This window comes from Gigantopelta aegis, chromosome 6, assembly GCF_016097555.1.
Source record: "Gigantopelta aegis isolate Gae_Host chromosome 6, Gae_host_genome, whole genome shotgun sequence".
NCBI classification, from domain to species: Eukaryota; Metazoa; Mollusca; class Gastropoda; order Neomphalida; family Peltospiridae; genus Gigantopelta; species Gigantopelta aegis.
The window spans coordinates 26,031,613-26,059,481 of record NC_054704.1 but is presented as its reverse complement, the minus strand read 5'-3'; the positions used below and the strand labels follow the sequence as shown (position 1 = coordinate 26,059,481).

Below are 27,869 nucleotides of genomic sequence, written 5' to 3'. Positions count from 1 at the left end.
CTAATGTTGCCAGTTGCCCTTTTTACATTCGATGATAAAATGATTTGTTTGTGTTCTTCTTTTACTTGTTACAGCTTCGTGTGCAAAAAAAAAAAAAAAAAGTGCTGGGAGTAGAAAGTGGAGAGCGAAGACTTCGAGGGTGGGTGGATTGGGTCATGCTCCCCTGGCAAATGCATTTAAAAAAAAAATGTTTTGGAGATGGGGACTGTTTTAACCCTCAAACCAAAGCGCTTGTTATTAATTACACCAAGTTTATGGTTTCGTTCTATTTCAGCACAAATCAGCACATAGAACTAGTTTTAGTACAATGACAATAATAAAAATAAAAATAAAAAACCCTAAAAACAAAATGGCTGCTGCCATGTAATTCATGACTTTCAAAAACTCCAAATCTGAAAAACAGTTATGAGTAACTGGACTAACTTGAGTAACTTGACAGATAATAGTCAAAAACGACTACGTAAAGGAAATCCATCAAAGCACAGTGACGACGAAAAGAATCCTTGTCAAAAGGTAAACACTGGTATAATCGTGTCACGGCTACCTTTTAACTGGGATGGGGTAAGGGTGTTTGGGTCACGTAATGATATTCTACACAAAAAATACCCTCATGAATTGATAAATTTAAATTGGACTTTCCTCTGGCACTGTCACTAACCCTAACTTAATTTATGGTAAGTATTTATAATGTTCTTTATACCTGACGGTGCCAATTAAGAAGTTGAAGAAAGTTTGGAAAATATATTTATACTATGGTAATATATATATATATATATGAAACCGATAAATTCAGTTAAACCCCTCTATACCGGACACCCCTAAGAACTAAGTAAAATGCCCGGTGTTAAGAGATATCTGGTTTAGAGAGGTTAAATTCTGTAAAGTGCTGTCCAGTGTATCGGCGCACCTAAGCATTCAAAGACCATTTTCTACGTGAACACTGAAATACTTAATAAAATGTGTCTCTCACCAATAAAACAGTGCATAATCTGAGATACATGTCAAATTGTTTTATGTCTGTAGTAAATAAACATTTGAAAGTTGTGCATAGATGTAGGCATCCCCTTGTATCCAAAACGATTTGGAAGTCTGTTGATTCGGCGCAGTAGATCTATGTGGATCAGTGACCCCCGTTATTTATTGACCGCCTATGACCTAACTTTGCAGTCCATAAACGCTACACTACTGTCCCAGGATTATTTTAGTACTTTTTTGTTTTGTCTTGTTAAAAAATATTACTATGAAAATGAACGATCACGCATGACCCATCTCTTGATCAGTTTCGGAATTGTTTTCTTGAGTGGCACAGTAGGCTACTGCAGACCCATACATGTTCATTGTCATGCATGGCTAAGATGCCTACATGGATTTTTTTTCTTGGGTAAATTGTGCACACACGTGCACCTTATTTTACATTTATTATTATTATTATTATTATTTTTTTATTTTTTTTTGTATCAATGTGACAGTTATGAACTGGAATGTTTTGTTTGCATTTGTCTGTTTTCCTTTTCAGTTTAAATACAAATAACAGAAGAAAAAACCCAATTATACCGTTTACTATAATTTTAAAAATGCTGGAAAGGTGTTTTTAGACTTGTTTTAACAATCTTAATATCAATAAAGCTGACCTACTTCGCGTTTATATACACGAAAGCAGGTGAATGATTTATTTTGAAATTATGATGTAGGCCTAATTATTGACAATTTAAAAAAAAAAAATTAATTGTACCATTAACAATAAATATGTTGATACTTGATTAAACATTAAAAATGGAATTGAACTTTAATTTGTTAAAAACACCGACAACATGACAACTTCCTAAAGCATACTTTAGCAAAATACCAAGTGCGCCGAATCACCGGACTGAAAAATGTCCGGTTTTGGGAAATTCCAGTTTACAGAGGGTCTGCTTTTAAGAGGTTTCACTGTGTATATATATATATGTATAATAATAATATAATATATAATATATATATATAGAGAGAGATATATATATATAGATCAATATACATATAGATATATATAGATATATATATATAGAAAAGCTGCACGTTAGGAGCAATGGAGTACATAATAATTGTCGTTCCAAGACAACCGTAGTAAATAAATTTTATACAAAACATGTTTCAATATCAGATGAGGGGAGGGGCAGTTATTAATTCTACAATGCATACATACATGCATTCTAGCCACCTCAGTATCATAGTTGAAAAAAGAAAAGAGCTACAGTCTTTCTAGCCTGAGTAGGGCCTACTCTATCGTTTGAGAGCTAGACGGACATTTGTACAGTTATGATCGCTCTCTGCGAAAACACGGAATGGCTGACTACCACACAGTAGACAAAGATTCCCACTCTAATACAACAAACATTCTAAGTTTGACTCTAAATACTTTACATTGATCATTTTCGATTTCACCGATAACACTACAGGAAGGAGCTCGACAGTACCCACGTTCAATAATGTTCCAGTTAAATACGTAGGTGCTGACAGATTTCTTCCTGTAGTATGTGTATTAGTTGTGAATAAGCAAAATATTTATTATCCGCAAACTCGAAAATGAACAATGTAAAGGTATTTAGTGTCAAACTAAGAATGTTTGTTGTATTATTTTTAGAGCAGGAATCTTATATAGAATTATCTCTGACGGCAGAGAGCGATTATAACCGTACAAATGTCTGTCTACCTCTTGAAGGGTAAAGTACTTGAGCTATAGTGCTAACATACATTATGGATACATTATGTTTATTGCCTGTGTAATTTTTGTTGAAATTATCTAGGAATTCTTGGCGAAGTGAGAACATTAAAATTTTCAAAATCAAGAAACCAAAATTTAAAATTTCAATTATGATGAAGCATCTTTAATTCTAGTATGTTTATAATTTGTCTCCCCACCCCCACCCAGTGGACAGTAGATAGTGCCGGGGTGCACAGGGCATACCCCTTACCACAAATGTCAAAGGGTCTGGAAAATCTGGTGATTCTTCAACCGAATCATGGCCTAGCATTACCCTTGCTGGTCGCAAGCCAACATAGAGGGATGGTATCTGGTCGAGTCCAGGGTGATAGAACTAAGATTTTGGTTATCTTTTAAATATTTATCATAATTCTTTTATTTGCAGGAACATGAACAGTCATTATCATGCCTGAGTGAGAATGGTTTTGACAGAGACAAATGCAGTAAATGTTTCCAGAATTACAAAAATTGTCGAGATTTTTGGGTAAGATTCAGAACAGGGTGTAAGTTGAACCATAGCAAATTGTATCTAACAGTTTAACCGGCCTCGGTGGCGTCGTGGCAGGCCATCGGTCTACAGGCTGGTAGGTACTGGGTTCGGATCCCAGTCGAGGCATGGGATTTTTAATCCAGATACCGACTTCAAACCCTGAGTGAGTGCTCCGCAAGGCTCAATGAGTAGGTGTAAACCACTTGCACCGACCAGTGATCCATAACTGGTTCAACAAAGGCCATGGTTTGTGCTATCCTGCCTGTGGGAAGCGCAAATAACAGATCCCTTGCTGCTAATCGGAAAGAGTAGCCCATATAGTGGCGACAGTGGGTTTCCTCTTCAAATCTGTGTGGTCCTTAACCATATGTCTGACGCCATATAACCGTAAATAAAATGTGTTGAGTGCGTCGTTAAATAAAACATTTCTTTCTAACAGTTTAAGGCAAATTTGATCTCTGTTTAGCTAACTGTCTATTTGCTTTGAAAGAGAATGGGGGGCAGGACGTAGCCCAGTGGTAAAGTGCTCGCTTTATGCGCGGTCGGTCTGGGATTGATCCCTGTTGGTGGGCCCATTGGGCTATTTCTCGTTCCAGCCAGTGCACCATGACTGGTATATCAAAGATCCCTTGCTGCTAATTGAAAAGAGTAGCCTATGAAGTTGCGACAGCGGATTTCCTCTCTCAATATCTGTGTGGTCCTTAACCATATATCTGACGCTATATAACTGTAAATAAAAAATGTGTTGCGCACTTCATTAAATAAAACATTTCTTTCTTGAAAGAGAATGGATGAATTGGCATGTAACTCTATACTTTGAATTCAATAATGTAAAGTTCATAATTATAATTCCTCATATAAAAATATATTATTGACTTTTAAACCCATACCAACTCGAATAACAAAAAAAAATTGAGAAAAAAAAAAGTCAGTGAAAATACAAATGTTTCTTAACAAATTACCATGAAATTATATCTAGGTTAAATCTCAGTTTTAATACAGGACTGAAGACAAAATGCTAGAACAGCCAAGGTATGAAGCTTCACATGTTTTGTGACTGAAGTATTCGATAATGCAGTACACAGAGACTAAAGGTAGAACTGTGCGTGTTTTACCTTGGCTGTTTTATTAGATGCTCTCATACCTGCATGGAAAAAAAAAACATTTAACCTATGCAATTTGATGGTACATGTAATTTGTGAAGAAACATTTTTATTTAAACTGAACTTTTTTTCATAAAATATTATTTGAGTTGGTATGGGTTTAAACTTAATAATATATTTTTGTGTCAATTTTAACTTTATTCATTATAGTACATGCCAATTTATCCTTCTCTTTTGATGCAAAAGACTATAATTTAGGGGGAGGGGTTGTAGACAAAATGTATCAAAATTAAATAAAAACAGACCACATGTGGTCATTGAAATTGGTTTATGGTGAGGTCATTTTGAGATATATTTGTCAACTTTTTCTTAGATTGTATTTTGCAAATTGGCAAAGCTTAAACAGGTAGGTTGTGGGGAAAGTTTATATGAAGTTGATCATTTTGTACAATCATACCCACATTGAAGTCTAGCCCATTAATATACAAAATGCATGCATGAGCAGAACATTTCACCAAATCTATTTAATCTTTAAAATTGCAACAATAAAAAACCCAGTTATTTTTTAATAAAATAACAATTATTACTTGAAATTTATTTGCCAAATGAAAATAAAATTTGTTGATTGATTTGAAAATTCGCAATTGGCAAATGTTGCTAGAGTTTTACCGAGTTGTTTTAGTTACCTGTAGATCTGTGTTCCTTTTCATCCCCTGATTATTCCATCTTGTCACATCATGCCGTCTTCTCCCATGGATGTGTAGTATTTTAATAGTAGCGAGGGTGACATAATATGTTAATTAGAATATTCAATAATCCCTAATGCTGCTTAGGTGACTGATGCCAGCTTGTCCCAGTGCAGGCATAGGGAAGTAAACGTTAGGAAACAGCCTGGTACAAAGAAATGGTACTTGCAGGCATTCATTAAACTGGTATTTCTCTTTGTTGAACAAATGGGAAATACTGGTTTAATAGACAATTGTGTAGACATACCAGTCAAAATCCGATCGGAGCTACACTGCCTATTTTATTTATTTTGGAGAGTGATTTTTTACTCACCTTAGCCTAGTACAAAGAAATGGTACTTGCAGGCATTGTTTTATTTTTAATACAACAATGTAATAATGTAATGTGGGGTAACATTTGTGATGATTGTTGCCAGTTGGCAATTGTATAAAACATGTATGTTCCTGTGTGGTGACAGTGGGTTTCTCCGTTCACTCTCCAGACCTTAAATAAGGTATCACAGTTATCATATGTGACACTTGGTTATGAATTGCTTTTGTTTAAAATGTTCTGGAGAATAATTAAACAAACTTTCCTTTCCTTTCCTTTCCTTTTTCAATTGTTTGATGTGGCAGTAACAGGAGATAAGGAATGGATGGGTGGCATGTACTTCATTACAAAAAAATATTCAAATGTTGGTATCACCAGAGCCGGTTTAAGCATCTGCGGGGCCTGTAGCACAAATAACAGCAGGTTCCCCCTTCCCAGGATTTATATTTTGTAACCACCTCAGAGAGAGGGGAAAAATTACCTAGGGAAAATAAATGTACATATCATTGTGGGGCCCCCTGAAGTGCAGGGCCCGTAGCATGTCCTACATGTGCTACTAGGATAAACCAGCTCTGGGTATCACTTTCCAATGATTTTAAACTTTTATAGACTAAATCTTTTTATAGAATGGGGAAGAGGATATGTTAATTATATTTGTGGGATCTAAAATTATAATACCAAAGATAAACAATATTACATTTATTTTTCTTCCCATCATAACATCACAAATGTAAAGCAAGTAAAGGTAAAAATATATTCATGTACAAAGTCCATCATTATTACACGATATTTATTAAAATGTTTTATTACATGCTAAAATTTCTGTGAATTTCTTTATTTCAGCGGAATGTAAAAGTGGATAGGGAGAAAAGAGGTATAAAACCTCACCTTCCCGTGCCTGAAGATCGAGAGGCAATTAAGAAAGAGTACAGAAAGTGGATGCCATGGGCTTAACAATATACAACACTAGCTGGATTTAATGTTTATATATTCCTATACAATTGGTGTGAGTTTCGACTATTAAAAGTGTGAAATTGTAATATGTTGGAATAATAATGGAACAGAACGTAAACTTAAACTATCCCGGACAAAAATGTCAGTATGAATGGTAGGTTATAATTGTCTACAAGTTATGTAAATAATAGATACATGTAGATTTAAAGAAAAATGTTGTGGGTGTTCATGTACATTTGTAGGCTACAACAAATAAATGAGCAATATTGATTATTGTTCATGCACATGTGATATAGCCACAACTACGCCTTATGAGTTATGTTTTAATCTTTTACATGTTTCAGTCTCGTCTCTGGGAATTCCAAACTTGTTCAGACATAAATAAATACAGAGTAAGATGTATAACGAAAGGACATGATGTTAGGGGTGGTATAGAAGGGTATTTCCACAGAAGATTTAATTGTAGCTGGATTCTGGGACATTTTAAATAAGCATTTCTATAACTTTAAATGAGGGGTGGGTAAAAATTGTAGGGTTACGGGCATCCTGGTTGAAACGTTGATGTGTGATGTCTTTTGTACATATTGTATGTGTGAGTATATCCATGATTAAGTTTTACACTGTCACATACAGAGATAACAGCCATCTACTGGCCTCAAGTGTATTCTGATTCAGTTACTGGGTTTCGAAGCTGTTAGGTAATAGGTTTGGATCCCAATACCGGTGAATTAAATGGGGTAATATTATAAGCCAATTACAACCCTCACTTCTCTAGTTAACCATTGACTTCTAGCTCTAATAGTTGAGGTATGTGCTCAGGATAATTTGTCGAAACTTAACTGAATATAATATAATATAATATAAGCAAGACATAAACGACAATCTTACAAGTTTGCAGGTGTGTACTGCTCATATGCATATTGTTTTATTGCATTTTGGCAACTAGCATTAGGACATGCAAGAGATAAAAATAATACCTAGATGCACAGAATATTTAAAGTAATTCTTAGAAAGTTGTATTGTTTTATGTTGAATCTGGTAGTGTCAAACCAGTGAACTCTTAAAGCAGAGTTAAAATGTTTATATAGTGCTAGTTCAGACAATGTACTTTCATTTGTATGTGAAGATGGAAGAGTGATGAAATCTGTTGAATCAGTGAAGAATGTATAGTATTTTACACATATTAAAACTTTTTGTTTAACTGTTTGAAAAATGGCAGTTGTAAAACTAAAACATGAATATATGTGTTATTTTACTTTTGTTTGTTTCTCTTTGAACACTTTAAATAAAAACTAAAAATTTAGTTGAATGAATTCAAAATAATATTCCACACTGAATTTGATATTCTGAATAGCGCTGGAAATAATCATCTGACGATTTGAGGTACAAGACATAGCCCAGTGGTAAAGCATTTGACTGACGTGTGATCAGTCTATGATCGATCCTCCTCAGTGGGTCCATTGGGCTATTTCTCGTTCCAGCCAGTGCTCCACAACTGGTGTGACAAAGGCTGCCTGTTGGATGGTGCATATGAAGGATCCTTTGCTGCTAATAAAAAAAACAGTAGCTCATGGATGGGGGGGGGGGGGGGGGTGGGGCACCAGTTGTCTTGCTGCCCACGCCACCTTCCCCAGACCAACAGGTAAATTTATTGTGAAGCTTTGTGAGGACTAGATCAGATTATTGTGATGGTCATTGCAGCATATACCAATGTTTTGTTACCCGAGAAAATTGTTCCTGCATACTGGATCATGTACATTTGTATTTGTCCTACAACAGTGTGGAAATGCTCGATAGCCATTATTTATCAGATATACATGTAGTGAGCTCTTTATCGTGGGGAGGGGGTGTGGATATAGCAGTGTACAACACATACTGTCTTGTTCATTAAAGAAAGGAATATTTGTTCCATGATGCCTCAGTGTACTTTAAACTATGGCTATTTATATTTAATATATGGTTATATCGACACATTTAGATAGCAAGAGAGGAAACATGGTTCACACAACATAAGGTACTCCTAACAAATAGCAGCAAGGGATCTTTTAGATTGAAACATACAGGACAGCACATATCACATCAAACTGATTTGCTCCATTTTTTCTATACTGAGAATTCATTTTATGCTAGTTATGTAAAATAAATAATCCTTAAAAAAGTATATATATAAAGTGAAAAAAATGGAACGACTGTTACATTTCACGCATTTTTAAACCCCCCATCTCTGATAGGTTGTATTATGGTATGGCACTATGCGTCCATAAACCTTTTTGTTTCCAGAGCATATCTTTCTTATCAATTCATTAAAGGGTCATCAAACCTTGTTTGAAAGTACAACTTGAGATGGCGGTATGTTGTGTACAATGACTAGGTCACCATAATTTACTTTTCACACATGATTGCATATTAAAGGAAATCTTTGTCCTGGCCATATTTTTACAACTTGAGATGGCTATAGTCTTGTTATACATGTATTTTATATCTTACACAATAATATCACAAAACAAATATTGTTGTTTCACTGCTTTTATTGCAGATGTTAATTGTTTATAACAGTGTGATTAAAAATCACAAAAGCTCCACAAGTTACTAGTGTATTTGGCGGTCTTGGTACATAAATACTATACTAGTCTAGGTGGGTACAAAATACTAAAGACAATTACATTAAGTAAAGATGCATACAGGTCATGGAATGTCATGCAATTTACAAATACCATTTCCCATGTCTAAAACATGGACCACGCAGGTCTCTGAGAATTGAAAATCTGCGTGACCCATTTATTCGGTTACGCAGAAATAAATTCAGGTAACCCATTTACTTTTTATGTAACCCGTTATATATAAGTAAATGATGCTTCAAAATTTTGCACAAACAAAAATTATGTGATGCAAAATTAGATTTGTGCCAGTAATGTGTTAACGAAATGATTGCTCTCACAATTTTTAGAGGCCTGGCATAGAAAGTTGGGCCCAAAACTACCGTATTATTGGTAATAATGTTTTTCAAATTTAATATAACACAAAGAGATTGGTAATTATTTTTAATATATACTCGTGGAAAAAAGTTCCTGTGCACCAAATAATTGCATATAGAGTATAATTTACTTGAAATCTGGTCATAAAAAATTCAGTGAATAAACGTGTAACCACTTCCTTCCATATCCCAGCAGTGCCCAGTCAGTTGCACGAGCTATTCATGCTTTGTGATCATAAGTTGCATTACTAGCATTCTTGGTCACATGCTCCTCTTTGACGTCATTTGTCTTATCATTGGTCACTAAAACTATTGTATACATTCTCGTCACTCAGAAAAATACTTTTGTTGGCATCTAATCGTCGTCAGTGTGATGTCACGCCTCCAAGAAAAGATGGGCATGATTGCAGTTAGAATGGCACAAACGTTGTTGCTAGTCATTTTGGTGTTCATTGGTGTTCCTCAGAAACCTTTGCAGTGTCTGTGGAGATGTTCTCAACAGTTTAGGAATACTAGGAATCTTCCATGTTTAGTGAGTCAACACGTGACGTCATGTTAACCAATAGTAAATATCAAGTGGGTACACATGTGGAATCATTTGGAAATGACAAGTTTAACATCCCAATACATCCCTGTGTCAAGGCCAATCAGTGGAAGAACTTTATGCAACCGATTAGGTGATCACAAAGTACGACCATGACATGAGGTCAATACGTTGTTCTGTTATATCGTCACCGACAGTGCAACAAGCATTGTGTAGACTGTATTTCAGGTTCAGAAGACAGGAGGGGATCACTGTACTTTTGACAGATAAATAGTACATCTATGTAAAACACAATATTTTAAAATTTTATAAATATACGTCTCACTGAAATTTTAATGATGCACAGGAACTTTTTTCCGTGAGTATATATCTAGTATTTTAGAATAATGTCAGGTAAAAATGTTTCAGAAAAACTGCACCAAGGTAGTATATAAATTAACATCTTATAAATAAACAAATATAAATATGTCTCAACTCATAGTTAATGTATACACACAGAGTCAAATCTCAGAAATAAACGATAATGAATATAAACATGTATATTGCCTTGAAAAGTTACAAAACAATTTAGATAGAAAGTTTATAAAATAAATTAAGTATATTACTGGGATGACATGCAATTATTTTGACCTTTTAAACATACACATGTAGAAAGTCACACTTAATGAGAAAAATGTTAACATAAATTTGTTCATTATTATCTAAAAAAAAAAAAGGACAAATATTTTGTAGATATAAATAGGTTACAGGAGCCAATTTCACAAATGACTAAGTTTACGCCTTCGACCAGCAGTTATACCGGTCATAGTTTACATGTGTTTGGCATCTATTTCACGCAGAAAATTTCATCATTATGGAATATGGAGCATTTTAAGGGCAAAAGAAAATGAAATATATGTACTACAAATTATATTTGTTGTACTTTTAAGACTAATATGAACTGTTGTTTAGGCATAGTGCAAAACTAGTCTTATGATGTTTTGTGAAATTGGGCCCTGATCATTTATGTATAGTAGAATAAAAAGTAACATATACTAAATTCCAATGAAAACGCACCAGTCCGATTTTAATTCTACAAAGGATATGAGAAGAAAAAAGTAATGCATTTAACTGATTCTGTGTAGTTTGAGGTTATTGTGTATTTTATAGTAACCTCTCGCATGTGATAAACTGAAAATTGGGTGATACATTTTCAATGGAGTTCAGTGAAATGACAATCTTTGAAATACATTTTATTTCCATTCCTAACAGTACATGGCGTTTTAAAGAAATAGCATTGAGAGAAATACATTTAAATAAATTATTACACATCCACAATGACATTCAGAGTAATATTTTAAGCAAAGTAGTGTCTCAGAATTTTTCAGAATGACATACAAAACAGCATACAAAATAATATTTTTACTCAAAGTAACGTCTCAGAGTTGTTTACAGTGACATAAAAAATAATATTTTGTAAAAAAAAAGAGTAAATTTGACATAAATCTCAAAATAACCATGGAATTAAGGCCTTCCTGTCAGGTGGGTAAAGTTCAAACTGTTGTTTATACCTGTAAAAAGACCACAATAATGTAATAATTAGCAACTTCTAAGATAAACATATAAAGGCAACAAGTAAAATCAGGCATGTGATTCTTCCACTAATTGGTGGAATTCCGCTTTTTAAATTTTTTCCTTTCATTCATCTTCCTTGCATTCTGCACTCGATTACGTACCTTCGGCACGCATGTATCATTTTCAGCTTTTTTAGAAATGTTTCAATCACATGCCTGTAAAATATGTTCTGTAGAAACGAAAATAATGTTCTTGGGTTGTTGTTTTTTAAATCACAATATTTAATCTGCAGTCATTCTGGTCAAACATAACTTAATGATGATCTTACATCGAAGAAAGAATGTTCCGACACATTTATTAGTCCCTTCTAGCAGCAATAGGTGCTTTATGTTCCTAATCCCACAGACAAATGACCACAAACTATGGCCAATGATATACATATACTAATCATGGAGCACTGCAAATGAAAGAGGGGGAGGAATTGTTTTGTTTAACGACACAACTAGAGCACATTGATTTATTAATCATCAGCTATTGGATGTCGAAACATTTGGTAATTTTGACATACAGTCTTAGCGAGGAAACTCGCTACATTTTTCCATTAGTTGCAAGAGATCTTTTATATACACCATCCCATAGGTACTTGATGACAGGATAATAAACCATTTCCAAATGATACTAGTACATGATACAGTGGTTTCTGCATTGAGTTAGTCACTGTGATTAAAAGCCCAATGTCCGATAAACATTCAGTACTTTTCTTTATTTTTTCCTTTTTTTTAACAGCACCCTATCCTAAGCATTTTGATTCACGTTTTATTCCCGGCCATGACGAAATGAGGATTTTACCCCGCCCATAATGCAAATTTTAAAACACGAAACAACATGAGAAAAATGTAAAAAAAAAAGTAAAAAAATACTTTTACAGCTTAATTTGTATCATATGCTTCTTGAAAAATACCTTATGACTTTGATATAATCAGGTATTAAAAACACTTCATCAGGACCATAAAAAGATATTATATATTTGACTTTGAAAATGTAAGTTCTTTAATTACTTTGTATAATATCTACATTTGACATTTTATTGCAACTTCATAAACCAGTTCAGAGATTTAAAATGTTTAATTAATTAAACATCAGTTATTTCAAGTCAGTTTTCAAATTTATATTTTTGAGTTCAGTGTAGGGAAAACGCTTGTTAAGCCTTGTAACAATATAGGCTACGTGTTAGTGGTTATCATTTTTTTTTTTTTTTTTTTTTTTTCTTTCTCTTCCTCTTTGACAACAGCAATATTTTCAGGGGTTTGTATGTAGGCTAGTGTGCTAAGAGGGTTTTTGAGGGGTATATTGTGGTATATTGACAATATTTACATTATCCTGTCATCAAGTGCCTATGCACCATCCCACAGAACAGATTGCACATACCACAACCTGTTGATATACCGTCTTGGAGCACTGGCTTAAACGAGAAATAGACCAATTTCACCGAAGGTGATTGATCCCAAACCGACTGCGCACCAAGCGAATACTTTACCACTGGGCTATGTCCCGCCCCATGAAAGGAAAGGAGAGGAACATTTAACACCACCTCAAAACATTTTTAAACTACAACTATTTGGTGACCAAAGAGAGGAAACCTGCTGCTGCCATGCAGACTACAATTAATGATAAAGTAGCAAGAGATCTTTTAAATGCACTTTTCCATAGACAGGACAGTACATACCACAGGCTTTGATGTACCAGTCATGAAGAAATGGTTGGGATGGGGGAAAACCTAGAGTCCATCACAGACAATAGATTCTGCAACCCACTGAACTACATCCCACGCCTGGAATACATAAGAGCCAACTGGTCTTTTAAGGGAAATAATTTTGTGATCGGTTTTAGTTTGGGCAGACTTTACTTCTGAGCTACTTTCCACAGCCTGTTAATAACGTTATTTGTGAACAGACCAGAAGTGGCTTTACAATCTAGAACCATGATTCTTTGTGTTTGGGTTATGGAAGCATGTACATTGGTAAAGTAGCTAGATACTTGAATACAGACTGCTACCTCCACCCAAACCCAAACCCAAATAAATGAATGTATCTTCAGAAGTGTATGAATCGGGGTGGGGCAACTGCCTACCTAGTGCTGGATAATATCCTCAAATTCGGGCAGACATTAATTGGCTTGCATGAAACCTCATCATTAATCCATGTAAAAAAATGTGTTGTGATTCATTTGCAGCCCTAAATAGCTGTTTGACATTAATAATGCTAATGTTAATAAATGGTATCCAGATTTGGGCATTTTCATTTAATTTGAGCAAAAATCAGTCTGTCCCCCAACAAAAATTGGAGCCCATATGCCTATCATTGTGTATCTTAAAACAAAATCAGAACCATCCTTAAAACAAATTGCTGTAGCTCAACTTCCATCATTTAAAACCCCACAACATACACAGGATTAAAACAAGCAGGATTTAGCTCAGTTGGTCGAGTTCTCACTTGAGGTGGATCCATTCAAATGACTGGGGTTTTTCTCATTCCAACCAGTGCACCACAACTGGTCAAAGGCTGTGGTATGCTTTTCTGTCTGGGAAAGTGCACATAAAAGATCCAATTCTGCATTAGGAAAAATGTAGCGGGTTTCCTCCAATGACTATGTGTCAGAATTACCAAATGTTTGACATCCAATAGCCGATGATTAATTAATCAATGTGCTCTAGTGGTGCTGTTAAACATAAACAAACAAACTTTATTCCACATGGTTAAACCACTACTCCACTGAGGCGTAATGTAAATATGACAACTAGCTCCTCTGCATTGTTTGATATGTGCATTTGCATAAATTATTAATTTTCTACACCTAATTTTATTTCTTCTGGTGTATTAATGTGCTCTAGTGGTGTTGTTAAACAAAACAAACTTTAGTTTTTTACTTACCAAGTGCCATATTGAAAAAAAAATCCGGGAAAGCATTCTAGAAACTTAAAGAAAATTATCTTCTTAACTGTTTAAGGAGTTTTAGACTATTAACTACTCAGTTGCTCCCCCCATAACAAAAAATCCTAGCTACGGCCCTGTAATAGTATGAATAATCTTCATTTTGTTTTTGTTAAACGACACCAATGGAGCACATTGATTAATTAATCATCAGCTATTGGATGTCAAACACTGGGTACGGTAATTCTGACATATAGTCATCAGAGGAAACCCACTTCATTTTTCCTAATACAGAAAGGGATCTTTTACATGCATTTTCCCACAGACAGGAAAGTACATACAACAACCTTTGTCCAGTTGTGGTGCACTGGTTGGAACGATAAAAAAATCAAAAAAAAAATCAGCTGAATGGATCTACCGAGGTGGCTCGATCCTGCGACACAAGCACCTCAAGCGAACACTCAACCAACTGAGCTAAATCCCACCCTGTGAATAATCTTACCACAAGTGATTATGTCTAGATCTGGGGAAGAAAGTTGCTGCAGTAAAGAGGCACCACACTACTCCAGCGAGAGACCATGTTGCTATGGACCTGCAAAAGGAAGGGAACGTTTATCAATGCATTGTTCATTATCATGTATTATTGTCATTATCACAGTTGGCATAAAAGTGTTAGAAAGGAAACCTGCTGTAACCATATGTACTATTAAAAATTAACAACATGCACAAGTGATGTGTTCAAGAGGTGGAGTGCTCATGAACAATTTGACTGGTACCATCGTCTTCTATAATATCACATCCATCTAATATTAGAAAACAAAACCAGTTTAGCTAGAGACCTGAATCGCTCACCCTCCTAAAAAATGTCTCAAGGGTAATTGTTAGAATAGGAAATAACGCACATGTTCTCTGTGCGTGTGTGTGTATATATATATATATATATATATATATATATATATATACAGTGAAACTCCTTGAAACCTGAACCTCATTAAAGTGGATTTTTTCCCCCTCACAAAACCAGCCGCAAAGCATGGAACTGCGATGTTTCATATTCATATAAATTTTACATTTTTGACACCTGCTCTACTGTAAAATGTTACTGTGTTGGATAATCATAATTGAATAATTTTATCCACATTTGATTGATGATGTTTTTGACAGTTTTGTTAATGGAACTAAAGTATACTACAAAGAATTAAAAACCACAGTAAATTGGATACCCCTCAAAACTGAATGTTTTACTTGGTCCTTTGGGCATCTGGTATGGGGGTGGGTGGGGTGGGGTCTCAATGTATATAGTATATTACTGTCATTTATATTTACACTTACCATCCAATCCACTGAATGAATTCACCTAAATAATTTGGACATGATACCAACTCGTACAGACATCCATATGGGATTAAATATTCTTGTGATCCTGAAAAAAAATGCATAAAGATAAAAGACATATTTGATTTTAAAAATCCAAGTAAAATGTTCTAATAGCAAAGTAATGATAATTAGGTAAACACTACAGAGAATACCTAGAGATCAGAGATCCAGTTGATTTCAAAGCATTTTTGGCAGGAGTGCCTCCCCCCTCCAACCCCCCCCCCCCAATATTTATTCTTCATTTAACAAGCTGAAAAAGGAGGAAAATAGCCTCCAATGACCTATAGTTCAAACACTCTTCTCCTGATAAAAAATTAGTTGTTAGAATGGCTTATCTGAAATATCTATATTGACAATCCGTATTGCAAAAACATATGAATATAATAAATACGAAATAGATGAGAAGAAAACAGTCATTAAATACTGATATGCAAGAAGTTTTACCTTCGACATAACTGTCCATACTTCTTAAAGATCTAAGCTTCCAGTCAGCCCATCGGTTGATAACAAAACCAATAATAAATAGCAAAAGCCCAAGAATAAATCGAGGGTCACTGAAAAACAAAATTAAAAAGGTAAGAATTGTAGACAATAGTACCTAATAATGACCACAAACAGAATAAATATAATGTGGCTTTATTATACCTTTGTGTGACACCCAATAGCCGATGTGTCTTTTTGTGCTGGAGTATCATTAAGCATTGATTCATTCACTTACATTAAAAATATAAATTAATTACTTTTAAAATATATTTTGTAAACTCGTCAAACTTAAAGAAACCAATTATCAAGATGTCCACCCCTTCTATGTTTCCAAATATCCCTAATTTACAAAATTAAAGTTTGTTTTGTTTAACGACACCACTAGAGCACATTGTTTTATTGATCCTTTAATTAGATATTGAACTATTAAGGAAACGTTTCTGTGGAGCTCCTTGTGCAAGTATACTTACTAATAATAATTCCAGCTATAGGTTGCAGAACTAATAAAATCTGCATTTATGAAATGATATAAACAATTTGGGAACATTCCTCCAAGGGCTATTCTGAAAAAGAAATTGAACACTATGAAATGACAATGCTTGAGTTTACAATTATTATTTAAAACATGAAATAATAATAATAAAATATTCCAATATATCGATCACTTCAGTGTACTAAAGCTTATTTAATATTGGCAGACATTTCCTTTTTCACATCTATAAACACAGTTAAGATAATCAGTCGAACCTAAAAGATTGTAGTTTCCAAATGACAATGAACTTGAAATACACAAATTATAAAGTATATTGATACAAGTAAGGTATACTTTAATATATATCATTTAACCTTTTAATCATAATATATCTGTATACCAATAATACTGCACATCCATACACATTAGCAGTGCCTTTTTCTTATAAATCTCTGTTACAAATATGATTTTATAATAAAATATATGATTTAAAAACATAAGAAATTACCCAAGTGGTACATAAGCACTTCGGTATCGCATTATCAGTGGGTGAATCAAACCTCTGCAATGAAAAACAAATTGGTAAAAGGAATGCCACAATGTAAGACTGAATTGTGTAAGTTTTGTTTAATGCTAACCATTAATTTAGAAGCATTTGATGGCTATAAACTATATATAACATGTATTAATGGGAAAACCCCAAATCGTTGCGTGAGAGCTAAACGGTCATAAGTGGCAGATACGACATAAAACGTCTTTTTGGCATATTCGGAATCCCCATCCCCGATTACATATTATTGTCACAAAAAATCGTAGCTGTGTCCCTAATTGCATTGCTTAAACAGAAGGATTTAAACGGTCGTAAATGAATCACAGATACCAATTTGCACGAAAATAGACGTAACTGACACATACGACTTTCCTCCGATTTGCTTGCTGTCCATTATGTGCACACGACTGGTCGTGTGTGGTAGATACACCCTTTTAAATACAGTTCTTTATATAATTATGTCTGACATAGGTCGTATATGCCAAATACGACACATATGTATTCTTTGTTATCGGTCTGTGATAGAAATTACAAATGCGAAGTACAATAGAGCACACATTATGTCAATATTTGTATGTGCTTGAATCCTCAAAATAATATGACTTTTGTCGTTGTTAGAGCCCAGTCTATTTAAGAAAAACATTTGGTACTAGCTGCATGCAACGAACCATTTGGCAATAGACAAGAATGGTGTCTGTATATATAAATAGGAATTGCAGTAACATTAATGTTTGTATGGTTTGCTATTTTATGTGCACCATATTTATAATAATAAACATGTTTTGGTGAATTTTTTTGAAAAACAAATATCTATTTTGAAATGTTTTTAATTGAAGCAAAGTTTCCAACATGTAATTTGTATGAATGTGGCCTCAACATAAACGATAGCAAGATCTATGAACTTTGATTAACGTTACAGTTAACAAATATTTGCAACAGAATATCCCTGTCCCAAGTCAGACCCCCAATCCTATCGGAGTCCGCACTCAGGATAGACGTGTTTGAAATCCCTAGTGGTATATGGACTATGGACACGTTAAACCAGTTACTAAGCTAAACTAAGCAACAGAATGTTGAACGTGGACATGACACAACACACACATCAAAACATTAGCACAACATAGCACGCACAACAGAAGCTGAACATGACATAGCACACACAACATAAGCTGAACATGACATACATGTAGCACACAAAACAGGACTTGAACATGATATATAACATACACAACAGAACTTGGCACATCAATGACAACAAGACCTGAACATAACATAGCAAAAAGCTGAACATGAGAAAATAATCACCATAGAAAATGAACGTAGCATAGCACTTGCGACAGTTTATTTGTTTGCTTTGTTTAACAACACCACTAGAGCACATTGATTAATTAATCATCGGCTATTGGATGTCAAACATTTGGTAAATATGACTCATAGTCCTCAGAGGAAACCCACTACATTTTTTCTAATGCAGCACATACCACAGCCTTTATCAAGTCACTTGCGACAGAACCTGAACATAATAGAGAACTCACAACAAAACCTGAACATGATGTGGCACACACAACAGAACCCGAATGTGACATAGTACACACAACAGAACCTGAAGAAGAACATGACAGAACACACATACAGCATACCATGATCATGATATAGCATACACAAGAGAACTTGAACATGGCATATCAGTCACAATAGATGCAGGAAATAATTTAGCACACACAACAGACACCGGAGGATTGATCACTTAACACTCAATAAAACACGGAGAGAACACTGCACATAACATAGTCTGGAGATATCACTGAATACACATGAACACAATAGAACCTGGAGAGATCACTGAACACACAACAGAACCTGGAAAGATCACTGAACACACAACAGAACCTGGACAGATTACTGGACACACAACAGAACCTGAAGAGATCACTGAACACACAATAGAACCTGGAGAGATCACTGGACACACAACAGAATCTGGAGAGATCACTGAACACACATTATAACTTGCAGAGATCACTAGACACACAACAGAACCCGGAGAGATCACCAAATACACAACAAAACCAGGAGTGTGCACTGAACACACAACAGAACCCAGAGAGTACACAGCAGAAGCTGCAGGGGTTACTGTTCACTCAATATAACCTGTAGAGAATCCTGCATACTCAACAGGTGGACATGGTATAGTGTTCACTACTTCTGGATTTGATATTCAGTACACATCCTCGATGGAAATGTAAACCCTATATCCTTTGAATAAGCTTCACTTGAACTCGGTGTATTCCAAACCAATAAGCTGCTAAACATAGTTTCTTCATTAAAGGATACCAGCTTCAGTTTGCTTAACTATTCTGGTTTGTCTGTTACACTAGCTGATAAACCAGGCATTCTTGAAACTAGTGAAGTACACCCTAAGGCAGCAGAACCAGGAACTATCTGCAAAAGGACTCCCATGGCGCAAAGAACACAGAAAAAACACTGCACACAACATGACATTAGCTTTTCTGATACTCATCAGAAACGAATACTTGCCTAGAAAAAGAGGTTTTGTATGGACAGGTCGTCTGATTCTGATGCACCATCATCAAACAATGAACATGGAGCACTACCACCAGTGTTTCTGCCAGAAAGAAATTTTTGGGTATGGCTCTATGGAATTGAATGTAACCACAGTCAACAGGAGTATGGTGGGGTCCTCCCTCAGAAAGAAAATGGGTTAAGTTTAGTGTTAGGATTAACAAAATCATACAGTAATGATAAGAGTAATTAATTTTGTCAAAAAGTTAACTTAAAAAAAAAATAGCAAAAATATTTGGATATGGCGCCATACCCATTTTACTCTCTGGCAGAAACCCTGCACCAGATAAGGTCACACAAAATCAGGGGTGGGTCAAAGAAAACAAGGATTTCATGAGTCAGAGTAGTTTTTTTTCACATTATTATTTTGTTCAACTGGTGATTTTATTTATCGTATTATTATTATTATTATTAACAAAAGTGAAATAACTTTTTTCACATATTTTGTTTAAGCGGTGATTTTATTAATACGTACTTCTACTTGTATTCCTTTTTGAATGTTTGCTTCTAAATATTTTTTATCTACAAGCTTTCTCCTTTTTCAAAATAAATATGTGATTTGCAAAAGTGATGGTTCTTTCAAAATAAATATTCAAATTTACTTGATATACTGTTGGTCGTAAGTGACACATTTAATTTAATCATGAATAATTGTCGTAACTACAACTATTTAAGCAAATAACGGAAACACCTAATATGCTATAAATACCGCAAATATACAAAGAAATCGTAAATATGTTCAGATTTCAATGTCATTAAAACAAATTCGACATCTTAACTACTGATCAAGAAAAACAGTTTTCCTTCATTATCTTGGCTTGTTAAAAAATGAATTTTGATGCACTTACGTCCTTCTGGCTCTCACGTGACAAAATGTACTTGTAGCTTGCCCTCCTTAATAATAGCAAGAGGATTTTATATGTATTCCTCCACCAAATACAGGACAGTGCCTACCGTAGCATTTGAAACACAAGATAAAAAACCCAGTTCTAATCAGGGAGACTGATCCTATTTTTTCTTTGATAAACTTTAAATGCATACAATCTTTTCAAAGACTCAGATGCTGCTGACTAAATTAGGTTCAGATCAAATAAATCATCAACTTTTTTCATTTGTAACTCACCTGTGGAAATAATGTCCGACAAAGATAGCAAGGAATACATAATTAGCATAGCCTCTCACACTGCCAAACAAAAAGAACACCTGCAAGGACAAATATTAAAAGAATTTCTAAGAAATCAATGAAATAACACAGATTTTGAATATTGCCTGCATACATTATAACATGTGGGTGGGACGTAGACCAGTGGTAAAGCTTTCGATCCCCGTCTGTGGACCCATTGGGCTATTTCTCGCTCCAACCAGTGCACCACGACTGGTATATCAAAGACTGTGGTATGTGTTATCCTGTCTGTGGGATGGTGCATATAAAAGATCCCTTGCTGCTAATCGAAAAGAGTAGCCCATGAAGTGGTGACAGCAGGTTTCCTTTCTCAATATCTGTGTCGTCCTTAACCATATGTCCGACGCCATATAACTGTAAATAAAATGTGTTGAGTGCGTCGTTAAATAAAACATTTCTTTCTTTCCATTATAACATGAATAAATTATTTATCTATATAATAATAATATATTGGAACACAATGATGCCAATCAATCAAACTAACCATGTAACAAGACTGAAGTGCTTACATTGGCTGAATGCTCAAATATCCCCTAGTACAAATTCCCTGGAACAGAGGGATGTGCAGGATAGGTAGGCTTTGGAATTTGTAATTTTAACTGTTTTCTTTTAAAAAGCAAAATGGTACATGTAATATTACTAATAACATATGCTTCAGAGGAAAAGGGAACCACTTATATAAAAAAAAAAAAAAGTTTTATTTAACGACGCACTCCACACATTTTATTTACAGTTATATGGAGTCAGACATATAGTTAAGGACCACACAGATTTTGAGAGGAAACTCACTGTCGCCACTACATGGGCTACTCTTTCCGATTAGCAGCTAGGGATCTTTTATCTGCGCTTCCCACAGGCCTTTGTTGAACCAGTTATGGATCACTGGTCAGTGCAAGTGGTTTACACCTACCCACTGAGCCTTGTGGAGCACTCACTCAGGGTTTGGAGTCAGTATCTGGATTAAAAATCCCATGCCTCGACTGGGATCCGACCCAGTACCTACCAGCCTGTAGACCGATGGTCTAACCACGACGCCACCGAGGCCGGTAGAACCACTTATAAAGACTTCATATCAATTATCATAGAACTAAATTATAATGATTATAGTGGTACAAAGCTTTCAATATGTAAATTATCTATATAGACTGAGTTACCTAAGAGGAGCTTTTCGATCATAGGTGGATGCACCCAAGTTTTAACAATTTTGTAAAAATAACAGCTCTCTCTGCAGTAATACAATATGTAACTTGACTTATTGTGCAAACATTAGTATCTACATACATGTATATACCTAGAAGGTTGAAATGTATTATGTCGCTACATTCTTATTTCAACTTACCAACAGAAATAACACGATGCCTGGAAGTCCATCTGAGAGTATGTGGGAAAGTCTCTGAGGAATCATGAAGCCCCAGGAATTTTCCTAAGAAAAAATATGATACAACAGAAAATAAAACAGACGTTTGAAGAGAGCTTTAGGTAATTAGAAGCAAAGTGTTCCATGAACATTGTTAGATGTGTAGCTGTGAAAATTTACATAAAATATCTCGTTACTACATGGTAGGAGCAGCCCATGTGGTAGCAACATGTTTTGTCTTAAGTTAATCCAATACATTTTGTCTTGGAAGCTTGACAGCATGTTATAAGCATGATGCAAATATTGCTATTATAATAAAGTATAAAATCAATATATACTATTTATACTGGTTGGGCAATTATTTTTACTTTATTCACCATCTTTAAGGAACATATGCCCCAAAGTTTTAAAAACAGTCTAAAATAAAAACTCTATTTATTAATTTTGTTTGAGGGGTCTTACGTTTTCGTTTCAAACTCTGTCTCTATGTATTGATACCTGTGATTGGTGCTTTCCATAAGGAGCCGGAGATTTCCATTGGACAATGGCTGTGATAACACTGAGGAGAAATCCCAGAATAACAAGACCATAGTGAACCCAAAATCGTTTGCTGCCCACATCATAAAAAACCCAGGGTATTGGCTGAAACATAAGAACAGATGTAACAATAAACACTTTAGTTGTTGTCTGGAAGGCAATCGATCCTATATGAATGATCCATTATATCTGATGCAAGCACTCTTACCACTGAGTTACAATGAAAATGTACATGAATATAGGCAACATTTAATAATCCACAAATGTGCTGAGCAAAGGTGTTTTGGCAGAATATGTACTAAATATCAAGTAAAGCCAATAGGCTACCCCATAAACCAGATTATTTACATATGGGTTGTTTTTAACGAATATGCACATGTATGCATGAACCTTGACACTGTAATACTTTTGTTGAATTAAAAAAAACCTCTCATCAACAATCTGCACAACTGAGAAAAAACAAGTAGGCATGAAAATGCTTTTAATACATAGGGCAATGTATACATAATGGCAATTTTCATATATTAAATAAATTAAACAAATTTAAATAAGCAACACTTTTATAATGCTGTCATTGTTCATCTTGTCTACATGAAGTCACATAACATGCATCCTTCTTGTGAAGAAAAAAGCCTGGTTTATGTCAACATTAGACTACAGCATGACTTTCATCTCTTCACAATATAAACTGGCATGGTTGTAAAAACAAGTTTGGTTATTTTCCATAGTAAATTTAGTACAGTTAAACATTATTTTATAAAATTCATTGTACATTACAATGTGCTTGAGCTGAACAGGTGTGGATCATAGGTGGCAGAAGCTGGGGGCCAGAGGGGCACCGGCCCCCAATAACTTTAGTAAAGGGGCTAGCCCACTCCCCCAATAATTCAATAGCTTTTGTACTTTATATGGCTTCTTATAGAAGTGGTCTTCTTTTTTTTGTATATATTTATCATACAACTTCTCTATATGGTTTGCTTCAAAATACATAAACATAAAAGTTATTAAGGCCACACCATTTATAAACACATGCTACACGTACATGAAAGTTTGTCGTTAGCAAGGACACATTTTACTCTGCTGGAACACACACACCCCTTTAAAAAAACACCTGGGTTCACACTTGCTGAAACCAGTTCCCAATAACAGACCAGTTCACAATCACTTGAGGATGTCTTACCCATTGGATTAGACAACGTCAGTGACTTTACTATCATCCGTGGATCTGTTTCGATGAGGGACCTGTTTTGGTGGTTGTATCTTTTGTGCGAAATAGTACGTACATTTGAATATTTCTGACATTGATGACTTTTGCATGTGGAATGTAACAAATGTCTGTCATATTCACAGAAATATTTGTAAAAATAAAAGTTAAAACGAGCAAAGAAAACAAGATTGAACTTAACCCACTCATAAACACAGCACATTTCTTAATACCTTTTTTCGATGATTTTTCAAAGACTGTAATTTGAAAGAAAACTTAATCTTAAAAACTATTTTTGTCTGTGCACAGCTGTACTGCCATCTGGTTATTGAAGTCACATGACTGTCATGGCGTCTGCTGGTAAAACTCTCTTTACTTGCCAAAAATATATGGTCCTTATATGTTTAACATAAATATCCTTCTGGATATCTGTTAATATATTTATTAAAACTCAGAACGCAGCTTATATTTTTTAATCAAGCAATGTAACCATTATAATCATTCAATTGCTTAACTTATAACACGACTGCAAGACATCAGAATTGTTATATTCGTTTTCCTAAAATGCTGTCAGTTAACATTGGTTCTCAAGGACTCCATTTTGTCATTTGCCTGAAAATATTTTACAATCTAATTAAAATTAGCTCCACTATTACATGTGGATCTAACACCAGCCAGTTGGAGCTCATGTCCACCAATCAAAACCTTACTTGCAGAATCCTGCCAGTGATTTAAAAATAATTTGAAAACATTCCGAATTATCCTGAGGGTATACAACATGTTTTGTGTGAATTACAAATGCCTTAAAACATGTTTTATTTTATAAAATAAATAATTTGTAATGTAAAACTGAAGACTGATTTAGTTTTTTTTTTTTTATAAATAAATAAATTTTAATGTAAAATTGAAGACTGATAACCCACCCCTAACGTATTGGTATGGTTCGCTGTACTGCGGCCACTAAAATAGACTCGCCCAATATTTTTAGAATTTGTATGCTCCCAAATAACGTTATATAAGACGAAGTGTGATTGGTCAATATTTAAATTATTATTTACAGACGAAATGTTACCTGGACATTGAGGACTACGCAGTGTTGTTAGCAATCTGATTAAAATTAGTTCTACTGGTCTAAATAAGGCATTCGTAATTCACATGAAACATATCGTATACCCTCAGCATAATTCGGAATGTTTTCAAATTATTTTTAAATCACTGGCAGGATTCTGCAAGTAAGGTTTTGATTGGTGAACATGAGCTCCAACTGGCTGGTGTTAGATCCACATGTAATAGTGGAGCTAATTTTAATTAGATTGAATATTTTAAGTAATTTTTATAAATGATTATAAGTACATGTTTTGTTAAACAACACATGTTTTGACAAAACACTAAAAGGTTTTTTGTTGGAAAGTTTTTTCTGTAAGTTATACCAATAAACGTTTCACTCACCGAAACAAGTTACATAGTTAACAATATTTACTGCTGATGCATATATGCTACAGTTTTTGACGCATGTGCGGTAAATTTAGCTACTTAGCGGCTAGCCTGAGTACTCTGACTGTAAGAGAGCTAGACGGACATTTGGACATAAATACGCTCTCATTACAGTCAGAGACCAACCTATGTATATTTTTGGCAATTCCTGACTATCAAACGGTAGGCAAAGATTCCCGCTCTAATACCACAACAATCCTATGTTTGACGTCAAATACCTTTACATCGATCATTTTCGAGTTAACTGATACAAAAAAATCCACATATTAATCACTAATACACATACTACAGAAAGAAACCCGACAGCACCCACATTCAGCTACGCTTCGTGACACTCCGTCGCTCGGCAATCTATTTCGAGACGTAGATCATGTGATCGCCACTGGGCGATTCCACCTTGTGCAGCAGTTACAGGGGCCGTCTCATACCAAGCGACGTTACAACATGGAAGAGTTGGCTAATGCCGTTTGGGATGAATTTGGATTTAATTACAACATGGATTAGTTTCGTTTTGTGTTTCTGCGATGGAATGTGCATTCTGTAAAGAATGTTTCGAGGATAAAAGTGGACGATTGCGTAGAACAGGAATTTGTCCAGCCTGCGGGAAAGTACATAATAAAAGATCCATTGCCAATGTAGCGGGTTTCATCTCCAATACTCATGTCAGAGTTACCAAATGTTTGACATCCAATAGCTAGTGATTAATAAATCAATGTGCTCTAGTGGTGTCGTTGAACAAAACAAATTTCAATATTTTTTAGTTTGTTCTGAATAGCAAAACAACTATAATTATTTTGCAAGATAAGTTTTAAAGATCGAATGAGCTATGCACCGATTCAATTTTGATTTTGCAGTAACAAGCATTGCCATCCGTCCCCTTAACGCCTCGGAATACATCTTATGATACCCCATCCCCTCAAGAGCGTTACGTAATTGTTGGAAAAAAAACCGCACACACACACTCTACTACTGTACTAATGACTAATTCATAAAACATAAAATAATCAAATTAAATTACTACTTACTTTATCTTTCATAAGAGGAGGCAGTACGTAGCACATACTTTTGCCGTATCCTGTCGATAACACCCCAAATGTATCCTTCAAATTCAAAATGGAATCAATAATGTGTAATTGTTTTGGTTTAATGACGTAATTAAATCCAAATTCATCCAAAACGGCATTAGCCAACTCTTCCATGTTGCAACGTCGCTTGGTATGAGACGGCCCCTGTAACTGCTGCACAAGGCGGAATCACCCAGTGGCGATCACGTGATCTACATCTCGAAATAGATCGCCGAGCTTTGTAATTGTTGTGACGGAGTGTCACGAAGCATAGCTGAATGTTGGTGCTGTCGGGTTTCTTTTTGTAGTATGTGTATTAGTGATTAATATGTGGATTTTTTTGTATCAGTTAACTCGAAAATGATCAATGTAAAGGTATTTGACGTCAAACATAGGATTGTTGTGGTATTAGAGCGGGAATCTTTGCCTACCGTTTGATAGTCAGGAATTGCCAAAAATATACATAGGTTGGTCTCTGACTGTAATGAGAGCGTATTTATGTCCAAATGTCCGTCTAGCTCTCTTACAGTCAAAGTACTCGGGCTACTTAGCGGCCAGTTTAGTGAAATGTCTGTTCATAAATATTGATATGAATTACAACCGAATGCTTATGCTCACTGAAACTGGTTCACCCATGATAAAAGTTCATCAAAATAAACCTGGACATATGACTTTGCTAGTTCATCAAGATAAACGTCTCCGTCACGATATTTATTATTGTGATGTTTATTGCTGTGCCGTAGGTCCAATAAATGTCAAAATGTTAAAAAACGGACCGTAGACGTTTACCTTGGTGAACTAATGACTTTGCCAGTATAACGTTTGCTAAATATCAATTTAAACATAAAATTAAAAAAACTGGGAATATTATTATAGTTATTAAACAGTAAATGTTAATAGAAACATACTGACAGACCGTACTGTGGCATACACTATTACGACTTTTGATACCATTAATTTATGATCAAGCATCACCACTTCAATTTCTCACGAGTTGAGAGATATTTATATTTATTATTTCATAAACCGGTTTTACGTTAACATAATTGTTGTAACTAAGTATTAACTTACATCAAAAAGTGTCATCCTGTTTTGTGGTTAGCATGTTAATGGGTCTGTCAAACTTCGATATGCTTTATTCAGAAAATACCGAAAACAATTCTTCAGTTTCTAACGACATTTGTCATTGGATGAGCCTGAAACATATATTTGCAACAGTG

General features: G+C 34.8%; 2 protein-coding genes across 2 annotated transcripts; one reads left to right on the top strand and one right to left on the bottom strand.

The window, feature by feature from the left end:
- Positions 1–160: 160 nt before the first annotated feature.
- On the top strand, positions 161–7,598 carry LOC121374278 (coiled-coil-helix-coiled-coil-helix domain-containing protein 7-like). The gene is made up of 3 exons (XM_041501316.1): positions 161–513; positions 3,126–3,224; positions 6,233–7,598. Exons 1-3 carry the CDS (start codon positions 406–408, stop codon positions 6,341–6,343), a joined length of 318 nt encoding a protein of 105 aa, XP_041357250.1. The 5' UTR covers positions 161–405; the 3' UTR covers positions 6,344–7,598.
- LOC121374275 (steroid 5-alpha-reductase DET2-like) lies at positions 6,232–27,809 on the bottom strand. Its single transcript, XM_041501314.1, has 10 exons — positions 27,721–27,809; positions 22,849–22,992; positions 22,333–22,416; positions 20,934–21,013; positions 17,186–17,239; positions 16,676–16,768; positions 16,167–16,276; positions 15,678–15,768; positions 14,848–14,937; positions 6,232–11,411 (listed from the first exon to the last, which is right to left on the bottom strand). Exons 1-10 carry the CDS (start codon positions 27,733–27,735, stop codon positions 11,348–11,350), a joined length of 825 nt encoding a protein of 274 aa, XP_041357248.1. The 5' UTR covers positions 27,736–27,809; the 3' UTR covers positions 6,232–11,347.
- Positions 27,810–27,869: the final 60 nt, after the last annotated feature.